The following is a 20,508-nucleotide window of genomic DNA, read 5'->3' on the forward strand; positions in this document are numbered from 1 at the left end:
CTGGCAGCTGCCAGTCAGCCCGCCCAAAATCAGACTGGCAGCTGCCACCAGCCACTGGCAGGTCACAGCCAGTTGAAGATTGAACCCCCTCTCCAGTCTGTTTCTGCTCCTCTGTCATATAATTTAAACAACAAAAGCGTTGTTGTTATTATTCGTAATTTCTAGTCTATGTATTTTTTATGCCGACATACATGTGAGTTATTTTTGACCAGATGGCCCTGAGCTGTTAAAATGACATACAACTGAGTGCATGTATGTCAATGAAGAATATAACAATGAGCTCTTAAACCTACACAGAGTCACGCAGGAACACCCTGAGCTGTGACACACATTCAGCACACAGCACAATAGCAGCAGTGATCTGAGCTCAGAGCAAAGCCATCACTGTGCTGATATTCATAACACCCACATAAGCAGTTAGGAAGTCACAATAGCTTACAGCAGATCTGTAATGTAGATCGTGTACGCCTTTACAGCTAAACACATGAAAACACACAAAAGTTGCAATGTGTACATTTAATAAAGAAATGCAAAATTCATATAAATCAAATGTTACCAATGCACAAATAAAGACCAAATTATACAGACAATTCCCATTAGTGGTTATTGTACAAACATACATCAGTTTATAACATACGCAACCCACCAGCTGATTTTTTTTTTCTTACACGTAACATTGCAAAGCCATTTTGTCAGCGGATTCATCAAGGACTTGACAAACCGATGAGTCTATTTCGGTCATATCATTTAAAAAAAACATTCACGAAGAGGGAATTAAAACAAACTATGAAGAGAACAAATGGAAAAACCCTTCAAGACATCTAATAAAGAGAAGAACAAAACCACACGGAAACTTCAAGTCATTTGATCATCTGGACATAATTGAGAAAAGGTAAATGACAAAGTCATCCCTTATGTTCCAGATCCAAAATAAGTGAGAAGAGTAATACAATGAGAAAGCGAAACAAACCTGCAAGTTTCTGCAACCATACAGTAAATCCTGACCGTGAGAGTCAAAACACAGGTTGGACGAAGATTGTGATTTGCTACAATCACTGCATGTGGAATGAACAAAGTCCTGCGCTTTACAGAGAAGATACAAAAACTAGATTTCTCTCTCTTTTTTTTTTTTTTTTTACATAAGTGGTGGAATGTGAGAGCATTCAATTAAGAAATGAGCTTTATCAGACATTGTGTCTGCAAAATATACTTATATACTGACATGTAATGTCATAGTTCACCCCAATATCAGAAGAAGAAAGTCAGTTTTATTTTGTATAAAGAGTACATTTTAGGATTTTCTTTTTACATTGACATTGACATTACTTGTCTAAAGAATTACAAAATTGATTTTTTTTAGTGATTATTATTTTGGGGTAAAATATGAGCTGGATATTTGCTGGTGAGAGTCACGCACTCACTCAAACAATATTTTTGTATACAGTAATAAATACAGTAATACCATACAATATTGCATTGACTATTTGGGGTTTAACTGCTTGAGGATTTCTCAAGAGTCTCTCTTTCAGTTTTCACTAAACCTGTGAAGGTTTTATAGGGTCCCAGAAACCACAGGTGCATAAGGCTTAATCCCCTTGTCAAACCTGATTCCCGGACCAATGAGCTACCAACAGAAAGCGTTTATTTTGAAAGCTTCTTGAACTGCTTCCAGTAGCGTCAGTACAGGATTCACTCAGGATACCTGCGTTTGGACTCGGGACTCCATCAGTCAGTTGAAAGGAACTGGCTTTAGTTGACAGACTTGATGTCTCCGTCCTGGATCATGGGTTTCTGCTCGGATTCAGCCGACTGGTCGAGAGCGTGCTGGATGAGAGTGTCTCTCTGCATCTGTTTGGCCTTGTTATAGAGCAGGACTCCCACGAACACCATGACGGTCCCGGCGGCGGACACCAGCGTGATGGGATTACTGAACACGATGATGCTCAGCCAGATGGACAGAGCGTGCTTCACCGTGCTCGCAACACTGACGGAAGAGACAGACACCATTAGTCACTCGTTTTCAGATTTTCTGCAGGATTAATGACCAATTAATAAAGACAATTCAGGGAACTGAAGGGAACATGTCAATACGTTCTCTAAATGTAAGCATTTTAACATTTTAAAAACACAACTTCTAACTGACCTCCATTACTTCGAAATTCTTTTTCATCAGTTTATGGACTGAATATCTCTACTCCCAATCACAAGAATACGGAAATAACTTTTACTCTACTTCTGATCACGCTGACGAAAAGTGATGCTCTTCATCTGTATTTTTGTCATTTTCTAGTGCAGAAATCTGAAGTTTCTTATATCAAGAATTAACCTTTTAATTAAGAAGCTAAATAACATAAGAAGTGTTGTTTTTTTGTGAAACTCAAAGTGAGTTTACGATTAAAACAGGAACAAATATCTATCAGTGGCCTCAAACTCAACTTAATTTAAGGTTTGGCAGCACTTTAGATTAGGGAACACATATTCACTATGAACTAAGAGTTTCCCCTCAATAAACTGCTTATTAATAGCTGGTGAGGTAAAGTCCCCATGAAATCAAAACTAAAGTTTTTTGTTTTTTAGTATAAATTTTAGTCTTAAGGTTGTCTACAAACTCCAAAAACAATTACAAAATACAAGCATTCAAAACGTACAGTCTCTGACTTCCACCAATATACAGGTGCATCTCACAAAAATTTGAATATCGTGAAAAAGTTAATTTTTTGTTTATAACCTTTTTAAAAAACTGAAACTTTAATATATTCTAGATTCATTACATGTAAAGTAAAACATTTCAAGAGTTTTTTTCGTTTTAATTTTGATGATTATAGCTTACAGCTCATGAAAGTCAAAAATCCAGTATCTCAAAATATTAGAATATTTCCTAAGATCAATCAAAAAACAGATTTGCAAAACAGAAAAGTTCAAGTTCTTTAAAGCATGTTCATTTATGCACTCAATACTTGGTCAGCAGCACAAATTACAGCAAATGAAAATGATCCTGAGGCACTGCTGAGGCACTATTGAGCCTTCAGATCATCTGTATATTGTTGGATTGACTGTTTCTCATCATTCTATGGAATATTACCCATAGATTCTCTATGCAGTTCAGGTCAGGCATGTTGGCTGGCCAATAAAGCACAATAATATCATGGTCAGCAAACCACTTGGAAGTGGTTTTGGCACTGTGTGCAGGTGCTAAAGCCCTGCTGGAAAAGGAAATCAGCATCTCCATAAAGCTTGTCAGCAGATCTTCTGGTAGATGGCTGCACTGACTTTGGACTTGATAAAACACAGTGGACCAACACCAGCAGACGTCACAACACCCCAAATCATCACTGACTTCAGAGTCACACTGGACTTCAAGCAGCTTGGATTCTTTGCCTCTCCAGTCTTCCTCCAGACTCTGGGACCATGATTTCAACATGAAATGCAAAATTTACTTTTATCTGAAAAGAGGACTTTGGACCACTGAGCAACAGTCCAGTTCATTTTCTCTTTAGCCCAGGTAAGATGCTTCTGACGTTGTCTCTGTTTCAGAAGTGGCTTGGTAGTCCTTTTCCTGAAGACGTCTGAGCGTGGTGACTCTTGATGCAGCTTCATTCTACTCCTTGTGAAGCTCTTCAAAGTTTTTGAATTGGCTTTGCTTGACAGTATTCTCATCCCTGTTGCTTGTGCATCTTTGCCTACCCAATTTCTTCCTTCCAGACAACTCTGCATTTAAAATGCTTTGAAACAGCACTCTGTAAACAGCCACCCCATTCAGTAATGACCTTCTGTAACTTACCCTCTTTGTGGAGGGTGTCAATGCTATTCTGGACTATTGCAATGTCATCAGTCTTCGCCATTAGTGTGGTTTCAAAGAACAAGAGATACCCAGAATTTATACCGTAGGGATGGACATTCAATGAAACTAAAATGCAAATACTCTAATATTTTGAGATACTGGATTTTTGACTTTCATGCTGTAAGCTCTAATCATCAAAATCAAAACAAAAACTTTTGAAATGTTTTAATTTACATGAATCTAGAATATATGAAAGTTTCAGTTTTTTAAATAAGTTACAAACCAGAAATTTAATTTAATTTAACTTTTTCCACAGATGCACCTGTAGACTGACATCACCCTGCACTTCAGCTTCTCATCAAATTTTCTGTCCAATCAAATGCTCTCTAGAATCCAAGTGTCCTGCCCCAGAATTAATGTTTTCTGTACAGTGAATGGCACGTAGTGCACAGGGAATGATTCCGACAGTGCTAATATGCTTTCCATTGGGGCGAAAGAAGTCTGGTTTTGCACAGTGTCATACAAACCGCTGCAGAATTCTACACAGAATGCTATAGTTTTTCAAGCTGTGATGTAAACAAAACAATATTGGCTATTTAGAAAAGGTCTTCCTGTTTCAGTTAAAGTTACATCAACACATAGAATAATGCCGTGTGTTTCACAGCACTTCAGCTGAATGTTAGATTTAGGTATTGGGTCGGATTAAAAGATCTAAAATATGACCATGAAGAATAAGGCATTAACATGTGATTTATAAGTACTAATAAACAGCAAATATGCTAGTAATAAGCTAATACTAATAAGCAGCTAATTAAAGGGGTCATCGGATGCCCATTTTCCACAAGTTGATATGATTCTTTAGGGTCTTAATGAAAAGTCTCTAATATACTTTGATTAAAAATTCTCAATGGTTGTGTAAAACAACACCCTTTTTACCTTGCCAAAATCAGCTCTGCAAAAATCATCTCATTCTGAGGGGTTGTTCCTTTAAATGCAAATGAGCTCTGCTCACCCCGCCCCTCTCTACTCTCTGTGGAAAGACGGTCTTGTTTACATTAGCTGCATTTAGCAGCTATAACTACCACGTTATAAGGAAAGGCGATCGCAAAGATTCATAAAAAATGCTTATACACACTTCTGCTGTAAGTGAAGCTGGATCATGAATGATTTTCGCAAACATAGACAGATATATGTATACATCTTCAGCGGCTCAGATGTCGGGAGTAAATGACGACCACTATGTTCATTATTACATCCAGCAACACAACACATCAATCGCTCAATCGGAGATATTCTTGTCTAACTTACATCCCTGCTCCCACATTGAAACATGGAAAGTTACTGGACTGTGACAGCTGATCTAAGGTAAGACGCTCATGTCAATCAACTATTGTGGGAGTGGCCTCTGTTGGTGTGACGGCACAACGATAGGCATCTGAGAACGGCTCGATTTGAAAAAGGGGATATTATTTTTACAGATTGATTAAAAACCACTGCATGGATTTTTGTCATTATAGGGTAGATTTGTACATACACTGACAACACACATTAATGTTCAAACAACCTGAAAAAGTGAACTTAGCATCCGATGACCCCTTTAACAGTGAATAGTGTTCCTGCAACTAAAGTGTTACCCAAGTTTCCATTCCCCATTGACAGATATTTGTTCTTATTTTAAGCATAAACTCACTTAATTTTGTTCAGTTTATTAGAAAACAAGACTTCTTGTCGTCGTTGTGTATCTCAAGTAAAAGTAATGTGATTTAAGGATGTTTAGATATTTGTTTTAGAACACACAACAAAAATAAAGAGGAAAATATTCCTTTTTTAGCAATGCATGACTTTATGAATTTAAAACGTTCTGCTCTTAAGCCCTTCATAAGCCCTGCAGAAACCCTGATATTCATCTCATATGTTCATATTTGGTCATTTAAACGGGTTCATATAACAAAACCCAACAAAGAATACGACCCGGTCATATTTCACCACCAAAAAAGCCTAGATGAAGTGTGCTCTGATTGGGGGTGAGACGTAACCCGGACGTGGTGTAACACAAAACAGGATGAAGTTGGCACCTGAACGTAACGGGGGAGATACGGCCCATGAGCGCGTACGCCGTGACGCTCTGTAAGTGGAAGAGCACGCCGTCAAACAGCAGCAGCAGCACGATGTCATGAGACAGTCTGAAGGTGTGTTCACTCTTCCCTGTCAGAGGCAGGTCCTGCGGGACAGTCACATCATCAGCTTCTATGACTAAGACTGCATTTTAAACACCCGACCGCTTACAAGCCATGACGTGGTTTATTATGTGGTTTATATATGTCCTTAATGTAGTTAAAGCCATATGTGAGGTCGGTGAGCATGTAGAGTGTGTTCGCACAGACTGACCATCAGGAAGATCCAGGCAGGTATGAGCATGATGATAGCAGCAGCGCTGGTGTAAAACTGAAGCTCTGGAGGACTAAACCGACAAAAACACAGACACATGACAGTCCTGCCTGCTTTATAACTCTATACAGAAAAAACACTAGCTTATAACACTTTAAACATGCAGCGTTTAGCTTCGACCCTAATTAAACCAGCTAATTAAATTCTTCAGGCTTATTTGAGAACTACAGGTGTGTGCTGGAGCTGAACTCTACACCCCTGGAGTAACAATAATGCACAGTTATTGCTTTTCTTCAGATTTTGTGCCTGGATCTATCCATTTATTGAGCTGCATATTAATTTTTGTGGGACATGATGATGGTAAAATGTGATTAGTTGTTCTTCGGCTATTCTAAAGTGCTAAATAAAATAGTTTAAAAACAGTTTGACATAAAAAAAAAAAAAAATCATTTAACCATTTTTAACCTGAAAATATTTTTTAAAATACTTACTTATGTGTATATCCTGCATGTATTTAAAAATCAGTGTTGGGTAAAGTTACTTTTAAAAGTAATCCATTACAATTTTGCGTTACTCTCTGGAAAAAGTAACTAATTACATTACTTAGTTACTTTTTATGGAAAGTAATGTGTTGTGTTACGTTATGTTACTTTTACGTTACTTTTTAAATCTGGGCAGGGCTTGCTTCTTTGTTTTTAATATAAAACAATTCTAATGTAAAAGCCCTTTTACACCAAAAGTGAAATTAATTCACTTCAGGCTGAAAGAAAAGTACATTTAGGCAGGAGATCAGTTCTTAGCTATAAAAAAATGAAGCACAAATGTTAATTTATCTAATTTATCTAAAGTCATCACGTTTACTCCCAATTTCCCTACAAGAAAATTGTCAATCAATAAATGGGGAAAAAAAGTAACTGGCGTTACTTGTTTGAAAAGGTAACTCAGATATTTTCTTAGAAATTCAAAAGTATTTTGAGTGTTACTCTACTAGTTACTTGAAAAAGTAATATTATGATGTAACTCACATTACTTGTAATGCGTTACCCCCAACACTGTTTAAAATGTCAGGAAAATAGTTTATTTTTCTTTATTTACTTACTTACTACTTACTACTAGATCAGGGTATCTTCAGGTGTTATGAATTTTCAAGACCTTTTTATGACCAATTGCAGAAAATTTAAGGAATAAATGGAAGGGGAAACAATACGTCAATATGTTCTCTATGTGTAAATGTCTAGTATTAGCAATGCTTCGAAAAGTTTAAAAATACAACTTACAATTGATCTTTTTCATTCATTTTACAAAAGAAAGCTTAGATAAATATGCAAATAACTTTTACTTGATCACGCTGCAAAATAGTGCTATTTGCCCTCAGTATTTTGTCTTGTTCCAGTGCAAATGTCTGAAGATCTTTTACTTGAAAAGCAAAATGACACACGACAAGTCGTCTTGTTTTATCTTATTATTTATCAGCCCATGGGCACAGCAAAATACTTTTCTTATAAAATTGTTTGTCTTGCTTTAAGCATTTAAACTCATTTGAATTATTCAATTTCTCATAAAATAAGATCCCAAGTAAATAAATCATGATTTAAAGATGTTTAGATGTTTGTACTGGAAAACTAAACAAAATACAGAGGAAGACATTAAGACTTTCTGCTCAAATTTAAGAGATTTTAATCAGTTAAATTAAATGTGTAGACGTGAGAATGAAAGTACAAACGTACCACATGCTGCATGTGTGCACAGATCAATGGCTCTCACCTGAACTTGTACTTGTCTCCACTCAGCAGTTTCTTGGAAAACACATTCTGTAAGCTGAGACACAAAGACTACACATTAGACTGGAGTTCAGGGTCAAGTGTCTGTATGATGGAGGTGTATGAGAGCAGCACCAGTCCATGATGTTGGTGGAGAGAGCGGCAGAAAAGCCCAGCATGTTGAAGCTGATCTCAGTGGCGGTGCAGAGAGCCAGACCCGCCATCACAGGAACCAGAGACAAATTCACCCAGAAACCTGCAACACACACACAAACACACACACTTAACACTAAGCCACAGTAAATGCTGGGTGGTTACCGGGGTGTTGATCAGCTGTTTTGAGTGGTTGCTAGGTGGTTATTTACTGACTCTAGTAAAAGAACACAAGCCTAATGAATGTCTGTGATATTCTGCTCTCTAGAAACACTATCACACGCAGTGTTGGGGGTAATGCATTACAAGTAACGCAAGTTACTTAATCAGATTACTTTTTTCAAGTAACTAGTAAAGTAACACATTACTTTTTAATTTACAAGAAAATATCTGAGTTACTTTTTCAAAAAAGTAACGCCAGTTACTTTGTTTTCCAATTTATTGACTGACAAGTCTCCTGTCCCCATGTTGAGAGAAACTGGAAACACAGAGGTGCTGTATGTGTTGTGTAAACTTGACAATACTGTAGTTCTAGACTAAATGTGAACATGAATCAATTCATCTCACTCAGAAAAAAAAATGATTGAATACTCATCAAAATAAAGGGGTCATCGGATGCCTATTTTTCACAAGTTGATATGATTCTTTAGGGTCTTAATGAAAAGTCTATAATATACTTTGTCCTGCATTCTACTGTAGTATATTATAGTATATTATTATATTGTAGTATGTTTAGCAGCAAATCAGCAGATTATAATGATTTCTGAAGGATCATGTGACACTGAAGACTGGAGTAATGATGCTGAAAATTCAGCTGTGCATCAAGTACAGTTTAACAGATATTCACATAGAAAACAGCAATTTTACACTGTAATGATATTATATTCACAATATTACTCTTTTTACTGAGTTTGGTAAAAAAAAAAAAAAAAAAAAACGCAGCCTTGGTTAACAAAAACATTTTAAACATTTTTTAAAATGTACATTTTTCAAACTTTTGACTGAAAGTGTATGAAAGAGGGACTTGGGTCCCTCTTTTAGGGGTAATTTTTTTTTTTTTTTTTTTTAAATGTTTGGCCATGTGTTTTAAGTCTGATGACTCTGAAACACCACAGCAGTAGCGTTAACAGAGTTGTGAGCACTAGTGAGAGCGGTGCACAGCTGTTGTGGTGTGAGGAGCGCGGCACCTGTGTATTCTCCCAGTATGAGGCGAGACATGATGACAGTGAAGATGGGCGCGGAGCTCTTCACCGTCTCAGCGAATGACACGGCCACATTCTTCAGACTAACCAAACCCAACACCACAGTTGTGAACCTGACAGTGCACGCACACAAAAGAAGAAAAATAAGGCCGCCATCCCAGTAAAACAGGTTTTACAGTTTACTTCATCAAGTGACAGCAGATCTGAAGCACAGTCAGTTGTTTTTTACTAACTTGACCACTCACAAAAACACGCCTGGCTCACTCCAAAAACAAAAAACACATTTAGCCCTACTGTTATATATGCCGATCATGCTAATAAAAAAATTATTGCTTGCTAAAAGCGTGATTTTCATTTCTGCATTACAGTAAAGACAATAAGCCTTTTGGGTTTTTTTGCATAAGAAGAGAGGAATGAAAATAATGTTGTAATGCAAATAGAACGTCATTTCCTAACAAAAGGACTCATTTTCTTCACAAAATAAAAGGAATCTCTTTCTGTCAATTTTGAGGTGAAATGTGACGTGTTTTTGTAAAATTCTACCAAATACAATTAAACATTTTCAAGATATTAAAGCACACATGCAACGTCACATTTTGTTTAGAGAATATCTTTTATCACACTAAACTACGTCAATAAAGCTGTGTGTGTCATACTGTACTATAATACACATGAATAACAAGCAAAAGCTTGTGAGTGCAAACACACCTCATCAGTCCCACAAACAGCATGATCATGAGGAAGTGGGGGGGGTATTCGGGTCGGGATTTGTGATGGTACAGGGGGCAAGGCACGAACATCTTCACACAGCCGATGACAGTTGTGGAAAGCATCTGGACGGCACCTGAAAGACAGAAGTACGTCAGACGCTGGACAAAAAATATTTGCAAACAAAAACAGACATTTAAAGAAACAGTTCATCAAAAAATTAAATTTGCTGAAACTTTACTCCCCGTCAGGCCAAAGATGAATTTGTTTCTTCATCAGATTTGTAGAAATGTGTCATTCCATCACTGTCTCACCAATGGATCCTCAGCAGTGAATGGGTGCCGTCAGAATGGGAGTGCAAACAGCTGATAAAAACATCACAATAATTCACAAGTAATCCACTCCAGTCTATCAGTTCACATCTTGAGAAGACACAAGCTGAAACGTTTTTAACTAAAAACCATAATCCATAATAGTGAAAAAGTCCATCTGATGTTGTCTCTCACATCAAATACCTAGCCACATATTTGTTTAGAGCCGTTTTGGCTTGTAAATGGGGTTTGATCTGTCCAGATTTCTCTCCCGATTCAGACCAGATCACTTTTCCACTGGAGGAAGCCTTATTATGGATTATGCACTTTATAATACGTCTTCATTTTAGATTTGTTTCCTACAAACATGCAACTCTTGTCTTCTCAAGATGTGAACGGATGGACTGGAGTGCTGTGAATTACTTGTGGATTATTGTGATGTTTTTATCAGCTGTTTGGACTCTCGTTCTGACGGCACCCATTTACTGCAGAGGATCCATTGGTGAGCAAATCTGATGAAGAAACAAACTCATCCTAATCTTGGATGACCTGAGGGTTGCACATTTGCAACACATTTTCATTTCTGGGTGGACCATTCCTTAAAAGCACAAACTGTTTTGAGGCAAAGGCTAATACGTGATGTTTTAGCTAAACGGGTTAATCTCACCTTCTCATCTGGAAAACTGATGCTGACGGCAGCAGGTCTTGTTTGCAAAGACCGTATTTTATTGCATCTCTGTTTGAAAATCAGTGCTAACAAACATTCGATTAAACCAGAAGGCAGTTGCGCAACACGCAGAAACTCACCCAGCATGCTCGGCTCTCCCTCCAGCAGAGACAGGATGTACTTGTTGAGGAAGAGCGTGCAGAAGCTGAAGAAGTACCAGAGCGCCAGGTACGTCAGAGCTCTGGAGTTCCAGACGCCCGAGTCGGCCTCGATCACCGTGGTCTCGGTGATGGTGATCTTCAGGACCGGCTCTCCCGGCGTGCTCTCGCTGCGGGTCAGCATCACGCGCTCCGACCGCGGCCTGAAGCTGCCGAACGAGGGCCAGAACTTGGATTTACCGGAGCGCCCGTTGCCGGTCATGTTGCAGGAAGACGGTGGCAGCGGGGCAAACTCCAGGGGTAATAAAGCAATAAATGTGCAAACACTTCACATACTACAGTAAACAGCAGGAGCATGTGGAACAAAAGTCCCGAAGAGCTGCTCCACTTGGACATCTGCAAACACAGCACAAGAAACTCACTCACAACACATCCAACAACACCAGGCCATCGTAGAGGAGACTGTTCAATACTTCATAAGGTTCAGTGAAGGCTTTTAAGACATTTTTAGGAACAAGTAAAAATAATTCAAGGAATAATGGAACACAAATATGTCCGTATCCTTTCTAAATGTTAAAATACAACTTCCAAAACAAAGCGTAAGGCTTGGATAGCTTTGATTCAAACATCTGAATACGGAAATAACTTGTACTGTACTTCTGATCACACTGATAAAAAGTGATGCTCTTCCTTAACCTTCGCCTTGTTTTAGAGCGCAAATGTCTATAGACTCTTAAATCAAGACACATTTACCTGAGAAGCAAAGTAATATAAGTTAGGTTTTATGATTAAAAAAATAAAGTTAATTAGCAGGGAAAACAAGTTTGAGGCATAAACTCAAAAATACATATCTTCATTTTGCACTGTGGTAAAAGCATTTTGATTCAAGGACATTTAGATATTTATATTCTAAAACAAAACAAATACTAAGGAAAATTTTCAGTTTTTGAAATGCATGGGACACTTAATTGCATGACTTAAGACCTGCAGAAATGTTTGAATTATATGTTTACACCGAGACTGGTATCTGGTTTTCAAGGCACAGACATTAAGTCACTGACTTTGAACCAGAAATCAGTGATTCTGAGTGCATGAACTCAAGTTCATAACATTTGTTGTGCATTTCTTTCAAATAAAAAGACACTTACTTTGACATACTGCTAACTAATAAAATGACAAGTAACAAGTAAATGTGGCTTATGTGTCCACATACTTTTTGAGTGTTTATAAATATTAAAAACATATAAATATTATATATATATATATATATATATATATATATATATATATATATTCAAGAAAATTTACTTTTTTGTCCTTTATGTTTGTTTACTTGGGCGTTTGATTATTTAAATGGCCTAAAGCTTTTTCTGTTAATGTTATTATTTCTCCAACACAATGAATTATTACAGTGAGAACAAAGATCAGACACGTTCGTGTCAACACTTCATTCTGCTGCATGTAAACTCTACGCACGCAGTGTACGAACAAAAGTACATTTGAACACATGAAATTACAGCGTTTCACAAAATATAAAATACTCAACCCAGTGTGTTCATCCGAGACATTTAAGCCACAGCGAAATACACTTCATCTTCTCTCCGGCGACTTCTTCACATGCTTCGATGGAGCCCGAGGCTGAAGTTCAGCTCAAATCGTGAGGTGTCAGTGTGTGAGTCCGCATGGATCCTGAGATATCGACACGTCCTCAGCTCGCGGCTGTGTGATCACCAACTCCTCGCTTATTGTTTCTCTTTCCTGATGTTTGTGCTGGATCATCTGGAGCACACGCTGCGTAAGTCTGCGCAGTCGAACAAAGACGTATAAACTGTGTGCTTCCTCCGGTGCTTTCGCATTCAATCGTTCTGCGCAACTGAAGCGCAGGTTTGACCGGAAGCACTACATACACGACAATTTGCGGAAATTTAAAAAACCAAGAAACGTAAACGCAGAATGGCTATCGAATTTACAAAGGGTGTCTGAAAGGGCGGAGTCTAGCGGCCCGAACCCTGTCTCCATTGGTCAGTGATACATGTGACGTATATCTGACGTCACGCAGCACGCTGGTGAAGTCGAGCCCATCACGTCGAGTTGTCTTCTTTTGTCAGGTACAATTCGTTGTATACAGTGCACAAAAATAATGAAAATTCTCCGATAATGAAAATGATTTACCCCCTCAAGTCCCTCAAGTTCCAAACCTGTATGAGTATTTTTTTTCTGAGGAACACAAAAAAATATATTTACATAAATATTGCTAAGCAAACCGTTTTGTATGGACAAAAACTATCAAAATATTTCGATTTCACAAAATAGTTTATGTTCTACAAAATAAAATGAGATTAAACGATGACACAAATAATTAAATAATTACGAAAAATTAAAAAATCACATTAGAAACATGCTAGCAACATGCTAACAACTTGCTAATCATGCTAGAAACATGCTAGCAATTTTGCTAATCATGCCAGAAACATGCTAGCCACATGCTAACAACTTGCTAATCATGCTAGAAACATGCTAGCAACTTTGCTAATCATGCCAGAAACATGCTAGCCACATGCTAACAACTTGCTAATCATGCTAGAAACATGCTAGCAACTTTGCTAATCATGCCAGAAACATGCTAGCCACATGCTAACAACTTGCTAATCATGCTAGAAACATGTTAGCAATTTTGCTAATCATGTCAGAAACATGCTAGCAACATGCCAACAACTTACTAATAATGCTAGAAACATGCTAGCAACCTGCTAATCACGTTAGAAACATGCTAGCAACTTTGCTAATCACGCTTGAAACATGCTAGCAACTTTGCTAATCATGCCAAAAACATGCTAGCCACATGCTAACAACTTGCTAATCATGCTAGAAACATGCTAGCAACTTGTTAATTATCTATCTAACATCTAACCATTACTATCTATCTATCTATCTGTCTATTTATCTATCTATCTGACAGACTACATTAAAACTTTAAAACTTCTAAATATTTCAGACTGAAAACCATCCAAACTTAAAACCTAAAAAAAAAATTAAACTTCTTAAACTTCTTAAACTTTTCAAACTTTTAAAAACTTTCTGGTCCGGCTTTCTCACGCCAACTTAAAGTTTGTCTTGACGAACTTTTTTATCTAGTTGTTTTTTGATCACACATATTCGGCCGTGCACAATTTTATCGCCTTTCATTTAAAGCCTTCCATAATGCAGTTTGCATGAAACTTTTCATTGTCATCTTTTCTCATTCATTTTAAATACATTTGACTACTAAACCGTCTTAAGTTATTTATGCTCTCTGTTCAGCATTTTGGCTCTGTATGTGTGAGAGAAACACAAAGACTCCTTTTCCCTGTGGTGTGTCATATGATGCTCATGATACAGGAGGCTCCTGAGGGCATCCCACAAAACACACACTCATACACAACAAAACCCCATGACTCTGACACTGTCAAGACTTCACCTCTTCTGGTCGACTCGATTATGGCGAAAGAAATTCTTCTTGTCCAATAAAGTTGCTGAAGTCTCTATTAAAATGGTCCATAATTGCTACCCGGTAAATTACAAACTTGCTAAATTTAATAATAGTATTTCCCCCAATTGCTCTTTTTGTCTTAAGTCTGAAGAAACAATCAATCATTTATTTTGGGACTGTGTTTATTTTAAAGTATTTTGGATTGATTTTTCTAATTTTGTTAACAAGTATTTACTTCCAAACTTCTGTATAACTCCCAAAATTGTGTTTTTTGGTTACTCTTTGAATATAGGCTCTTCTCACTGTAAGCTTATTATTAATCTATTGCTATTTCTGGCAAAATTTTATATTCATAAATGTAAATGGTCAAAGAAAACTCCTTTTTATTTTCAGAAAAGATTTTGATGTATATGTGAATTCTATAAGAAAGTGTAATAACCCCATCGCAATTGAGACTCTTTCTTGGTGTAAATCCTGTAAGCTAATATAATATGCTTTGGATTATTGTATGTAACCCTTATTTTTGTTGTTTTTTGTTTTTGTTGTTGTAAATGTGATTGTTGACTGCATAATTTAAAAAAAAAAAGACTCGATTATGGCCGACAAAATATTTGAAAGTATCAATTAACAATTTTTATTATAATTAATAAATGAGTAGTTTTATATATTGATATTATTTATTCGAAACAAATATATATAATAATAAATAATCAATATCGCACTGAATCGCCAAAACGAATCGACTCAAATGAACGATTCGTTTGCTGATCGGACACTAATAGAGTCAGTTCAGTCAGTGCTCGGAGGGTGAGAAATACAGCTGTTCCAGAAAACCAGACGAGAGACCGAGGACGAAAGGATGGACTGTCGAACCAGGACAAATGTCGGGAAAAACAGCTCATTTCTCTTCAACATATAAAGTCTGAGAAGCTGCACACGATGCGAGGATTCAGCGCGAGCGGTCAGCGTTTCTCTTTTCTCATTCAAACTGTAGAGAGTGTGTGTCTGGACATACAGTGTCAAAGCTTTCCTTCAGTCCTTCGTGTGCGAATGGAAACTTTAATGTGTCACAGCGAGAATGAGAGTGTGTGAGTCGAGCTGCTCTTGAACTAAGTTTCAAATTCACCTCAGACTTGTGATGTTTCTGTTCAGACTCCAAATGTTTACATGCAGTAATGTGCATGGCAGCTCATTTCATTTGATCTGGGAAAAACTGGATGAGACTTAGTAGAGTTGCTGAGATCTCTGAGGGCAAATAGACAATTTTGTCTATTTCTCAGGAGAAACATCTGAGAATCAGCCTTCCTTTGCTCTCAGTTGTCCAGCAGCACTTGAGAGATAAAGGAGATCTGACATGATTCATTTTGCCAGCTTGTTTTATTTGTGAAGTTTCTGCAACCATATTTATATATGCTGATTTCATCTTTCATTTGTCAAATAATGCTGTTATATTTTCTGTTAAAGATGTGAGGAGAGCAAATGGGGCAGTTTATGGATTGTTGCATGAGCATCATATTCAGCTGCATGGTGAAGTTGACATGTTTTGCTTTTGATGTCGAATCTCATGAAAGCATGTCCAGCTCACATTCATCCTAAAGTCAAAAACCATTAGTTTTTTTCTGCATTATGATACTATATCCACAGTTCCAAACTCTTATTGTACTGCAAATATGTTATTCTAAGTCTCATTTTCATTAGTGTAATACTAAGTTTCAGCTTTGCACTCTCTCTGAATACATCTGAATTATGACTTCATGCCTTCAGTTTTCTCCCTATGATTGAACAGGCATCACTCCTGAACACATGTACATGAGTTTAAGTGTTGATTCATTCATCTGTGAGATGTCAAGACATTTAGATTCATGCTTGCAGTGTCAGTGAAAGCTCTTGATGGACTCTCTTGGCAGATCTTCCAGCCAGTTCTATCAAACCTCTGCATCTAATCCAGGATGTGGCTGCTAGATTAAGAACATTTGGAGTTCTGAAAGTTGCACTGAATATTTATAGTACATTTCCATGTGTCACATACAGCCCGTTTATCATCTTTCTTTCACACACTGACCATCTCTCCTTATTCATGACCTCATCATCTCTCTCTCTCTCTTGGTTTAATTTCACTGGTCTGATTCATCCCTCCGTTCTGTTCCTCTCTCATTCTCTGCTGTGTGCTCTTATTCTTTTTGCCTCTCTGCAGAAACACACTGCAGGCTTTGTTCGGCCCTTCTTTCATCATCAGATCTTCCTCCACGGCCCCTTTCTGTCAGTTTCTTTCATTTCATAAACTTCCTCTGGGGATTTTGTGGAAAGACAGTTATGGAGAGAACAGTAGCAAGCAAGAGAAAGGATAAATATATGCAGTAGATAATCCTACATCCTACTTTGACTGCTTAGAGACTTACAAGCACGAATCATTTCAACAAATTCTTGTCTGTACCACAATCCATGCTGGAAGAGTCATGTGCAGCAGCTTTATTAAAGGGGTCCTATTATGCTTTTTGAATTTTAGTCAGTGTGTGGTGTGTATCTTCTTTGGGCATAAAAAACATCTACAAAGTTACAAATCTCAAAGTCCACTCCAAAGGAGATATTTTGTTTTTAAAAAATCCTGTTTCAAGAACTACATGAACAGCTCCTTTGGACTACAGTGTTTGTTTTCCGCATGCAATGATGTCACAATGCGGCCCATTAGAATATCATTAAAATAAAACCCACCTACAGAAATTCCAATGGTTTGGGGGGGGTGTGGGAGGTGGTGGATTAGCCTAACTTTAGCGATGCAGCGCGGAGAGACACTTCTGGGATGCTTCAATGAGCCGCAGTGCAGCGGGTATAAACACAAGCATTGACTAGAGTGGCCGCGATCATCTCCGGTGGCCATGTCGGAGCCATGTGTGATTCCCTTCACAAACAAACGTAATCCACTGCATCTTCAGCGGCTCAGATGTCGGGAGTAAATGACGACCACTGTGTTCATTACATCCAACAACACAACACCTCATTCGCTTAGGAGCCATTCTTGTCTGTGTCCCTGCTCCGGCATCGAAACAATGGCAGTCGGACTGTTTCAGGGCGGGTCTAAGGTAAGACGCCTATGTCAATCAAACTATCGTGGGAGCGGCCTCTGTCGGTGTGATGTCACACAGACAAGAAGCTGAGAATGACTTGATTTGAAAAAGGGGAGATTATTTTTACAGATTAAATAAAAACCACTGGGTGGATTTTTGTCATTGTAGTGTAGATTTGGTACATACACTGCCAACACACATTAATGTTCAAACAACATGAAAAAGTGAACATTGCATCAGATGACCCCTTTATTGTTCTTTGCTCGTTTTCTGTAGCTGATTTTTGAATAACTAAGGAAATGTAAGCATTATAATTTGTAACTTGCAATGTTTTTATTCTTTTGTTTTCATGTTAAATACAAATTAAGTCATATTAAAAACATTAGGCTGCTTTTAGCCTTATTCTGAAGCTGGTTTAGGGCAGTGAAACTAAGTATGTAAGTATTTAATACTAAGTATTTAAGTATTAAATAAATTAGTTACTCGACCTCCTAGTGCATTCCTAGGTGTATATGACTTCCTTGTTTCAGACAAATGCAATCTGAGTTATGCTAAAAATGATCGTGGCACTCCCAAGATTTAGAACAGCATAGACAAGTGTTTCTCTTTATCACTCCAAAACAAGTTCAGTAAAGTGCATCCATCCATAATAAAAAGTGCCTCACAAAAAGTGGCTCCAGAGGGGTCAGTAAAGGCCTCCTGTAACGAACCGATGCATTTTTGTAAGAAAAATACCCATATTTAAAACGTAAATATCACTTTAATCTAGTTTGCGCTAACAGTTGTACACAGAACTTGCTTCTTTGTCAAGGGGCGCGGCAGTACTGAAACACTGTCTAAGCTGTTCGCCAATCACAACGCAGTGGGACAGCTAACCAATCACAACACATTTTCATCAAACCTGGAACTAATCGAGCCATTTGTGCCAGGCTTGGATAGAAAGGTATTGTAATAATGTAAATTATGTGAAAAATAATGCGTTTTTTCAAACCACCAAGTGTGAGAGCATGTTCTAGTACACTCCCAAAACAACATCAAAACTTGGCATAATAGGACTCCTTTAGGGTTTCCAGACCCAAAAATAAGAGCAAGTGATAGTGAGTTCTTGCCTGCAAACCACTAATGATTTCTTACCAGTTTTTAACACAGAATTAAAAATACTGCGACTAATTTCTCTATTCTGAGTTTACATCAGTAGTGCAGAGCCAGTGGTTGTAGGCAAACATCAATGCCTTAAAATTCATGCAAGCAGCTACTGGTAGCCAAAGCAAACTGATGAACAGACATGTGACATGCTCTCTTTTTGGCTTGCTAAAGACTAGTCTTGCAGCCGCATTCTGGATTTGTTGCAGAGGTTTGATAGAGCTGGCTGGAAGACCTGCCAAGAGAGCATTGCAATAGTCCAGTCTGGACAAGTTGTGTAGCATGTGCCTAAAGAAAGGGCCTGATCTTCCTAATGTTGTATAAAGCAAATCTGCAGTTGATCATCCATCTGATCATCAATCACAACTCAGAGTTTCCTGGCTGTCCTGGAAGGTGTTACGGTTGATTTGTCTCACTGAATGATGAAATTGTGAAGAAGTGATGGGTTGGCTGAAACCACAAGCAGTTCTGCCTTGGCAAGGTTGAATAGTATGTCCCTTTAGCAGTGGAGACATTAGCAGAGAAGAAAGAGAGGAGTGACCAATACACACTAAGGTCAGTAGGATTTTTTGATTTGCACCACACCTGGTGAAGGGGTGGTATACGTGCTGGCCTGGAAGAGAGGGCGCAGACAGTATCTAAACAAGATGTCAGAGTGGAGCAGAGAGTGTCAGTAGCACTGTTAGCATCAAGAGATGAGAACTGTTTATGGAGGAAGTGAAGATGAAACCATAGCAGATAGCCAGGAGGGTGACCGTGAGCATAGTTACGTCGAAGGATGGCATGTGGAGGGGTATGTGTTGTGTCAAGAAGGTTGAGAGGGAGAAGGAAGTGGTCCGAGGTGTGCAGTGGTGTGCAGTGTTGTGTGTAAATAAGGTCTAGTTGGTTGCCTGATTTAAGAGTGGTCGTCGTTAACACTCACTTGAGATCAAAAGAGGCAAGCAGAGAGAGGAAGTCTGCAGCCTGAGGTTTATCTAGGTGGACGTTGAAGTCTCCAAGCATAACTAGAGGAGTACCATCCCGTGTGTGTGTGTGTGGCCACTAGAGGTCGCAGCTCATCTCCTCCACACACTGATCTGTCATTCAGCAGCTCCAGTCCATGTCATTTAAACCCAGTCTGTGCTGATGTTTGTTTGTGAAAATAAGACAAACAAGCACTGATTATAGTTTCCTGTAGCGGTGAGTGAGTATGTGTGTCCCTCTCATGACAATCCAAGTGACTGCAAGTCTTTCATTGGTGCTCTTTCTTTATGCTCTTACTTTTACTCACACTTAGGTTTAGATGTTTGTTCAAATCTCTAACACTGAGTATTAAACTTTACATGTGTAGTTTGGCAGCTCTAGAGCGACTGCTTCATTACGACAAATCTGTTTGATTCACTAAAATTAATGTCATGTTGCTGTGCTACTTGATTGTGACCAGTTTCTAAACGATTGGGAAGACGCTGTTAGCCTTAAGTTAATAGTGTAGCAGCTTTTGGTTAGTTCCTACCTGTCTCTTGTGGTGTGTAGCAGAGGTTCAGATGAGAAACACAGCTCCACTGACTCGCTGTCATGTTTGACGAAGTTCTGCTGTGTTCTTATAGTTGTTCAGGTCTTCAGTTGTATCAGTAGCCATATAAGGAGAAGCTGTGTGTGGATATGTGCAGAAGGTCAGATGTGATGTTGGTGTGTGACACCAGTGCAATGTTTTATGACCTGTC

General features: G+C 38.1%; 2 protein-coding genes across 2 annotated transcripts in view; one reads left to right on the plus strand and one right to left on the minus strand.

The window, feature by feature from the left end:
- Positions 1–501: 501 nt before the first annotated feature.
- si:ch73-236j9.2 (solute carrier family 35 member E2A) lies at positions 502–13,035 on the minus strand. Its single transcript, XM_051117780.1, has 9 exons — positions 12,675–13,035; positions 11,111–11,524; positions 9,993–10,128; positions 9,270–9,397; positions 8,065–8,185; positions 7,934–7,987; positions 6,170–6,242; positions 5,857–6,002; positions 502–1,984 (listed from the first exon to the last, which is right to left on the minus strand). Exons 2-9 carry the CDS (start codon positions 11,388–11,390, stop codon positions 1,750–1,752), a joined length of 1,173 nt encoding a protein of 390 aa, XP_050973737.1. The 5' UTR covers positions 11,391–11,524; positions 12,675–13,035; the 3' UTR covers positions 502–1,749.
- A 2,379-nt stretch (positions 13,036–15,414) lies between these two features.
- fgd (faciogenital dysplasia) overlaps positions 15,415–20,508 on the plus strand; it is a 49,556-nt gene continuing 44,462 nt past the window's right edge. Inside the window, exon 1 of the mRNA XM_051117769.1 lies at positions 15,415–15,558. Within this exon, the coding sequence (XP_050973726.1) occupies positions 15,537–15,558 (22 nt within the window). The 5' untranslated portion in view covers positions 15,415–15,536. The remainder of the gene's footprint in view (positions 15,559–20,508) is intronic.

This window comes from Labeo rohita, chromosome 8 (genome assembly GCF_022985175.1).
Source record: "Labeo rohita strain BAU-BD-2019 chromosome 8, IGBB_LRoh.1.0, whole genome shotgun sequence".
NCBI lineage: Eukaryota > Metazoa > Chordata > Actinopteri > Cypriniformes > Cyprinidae > Labeo > Labeo rohita.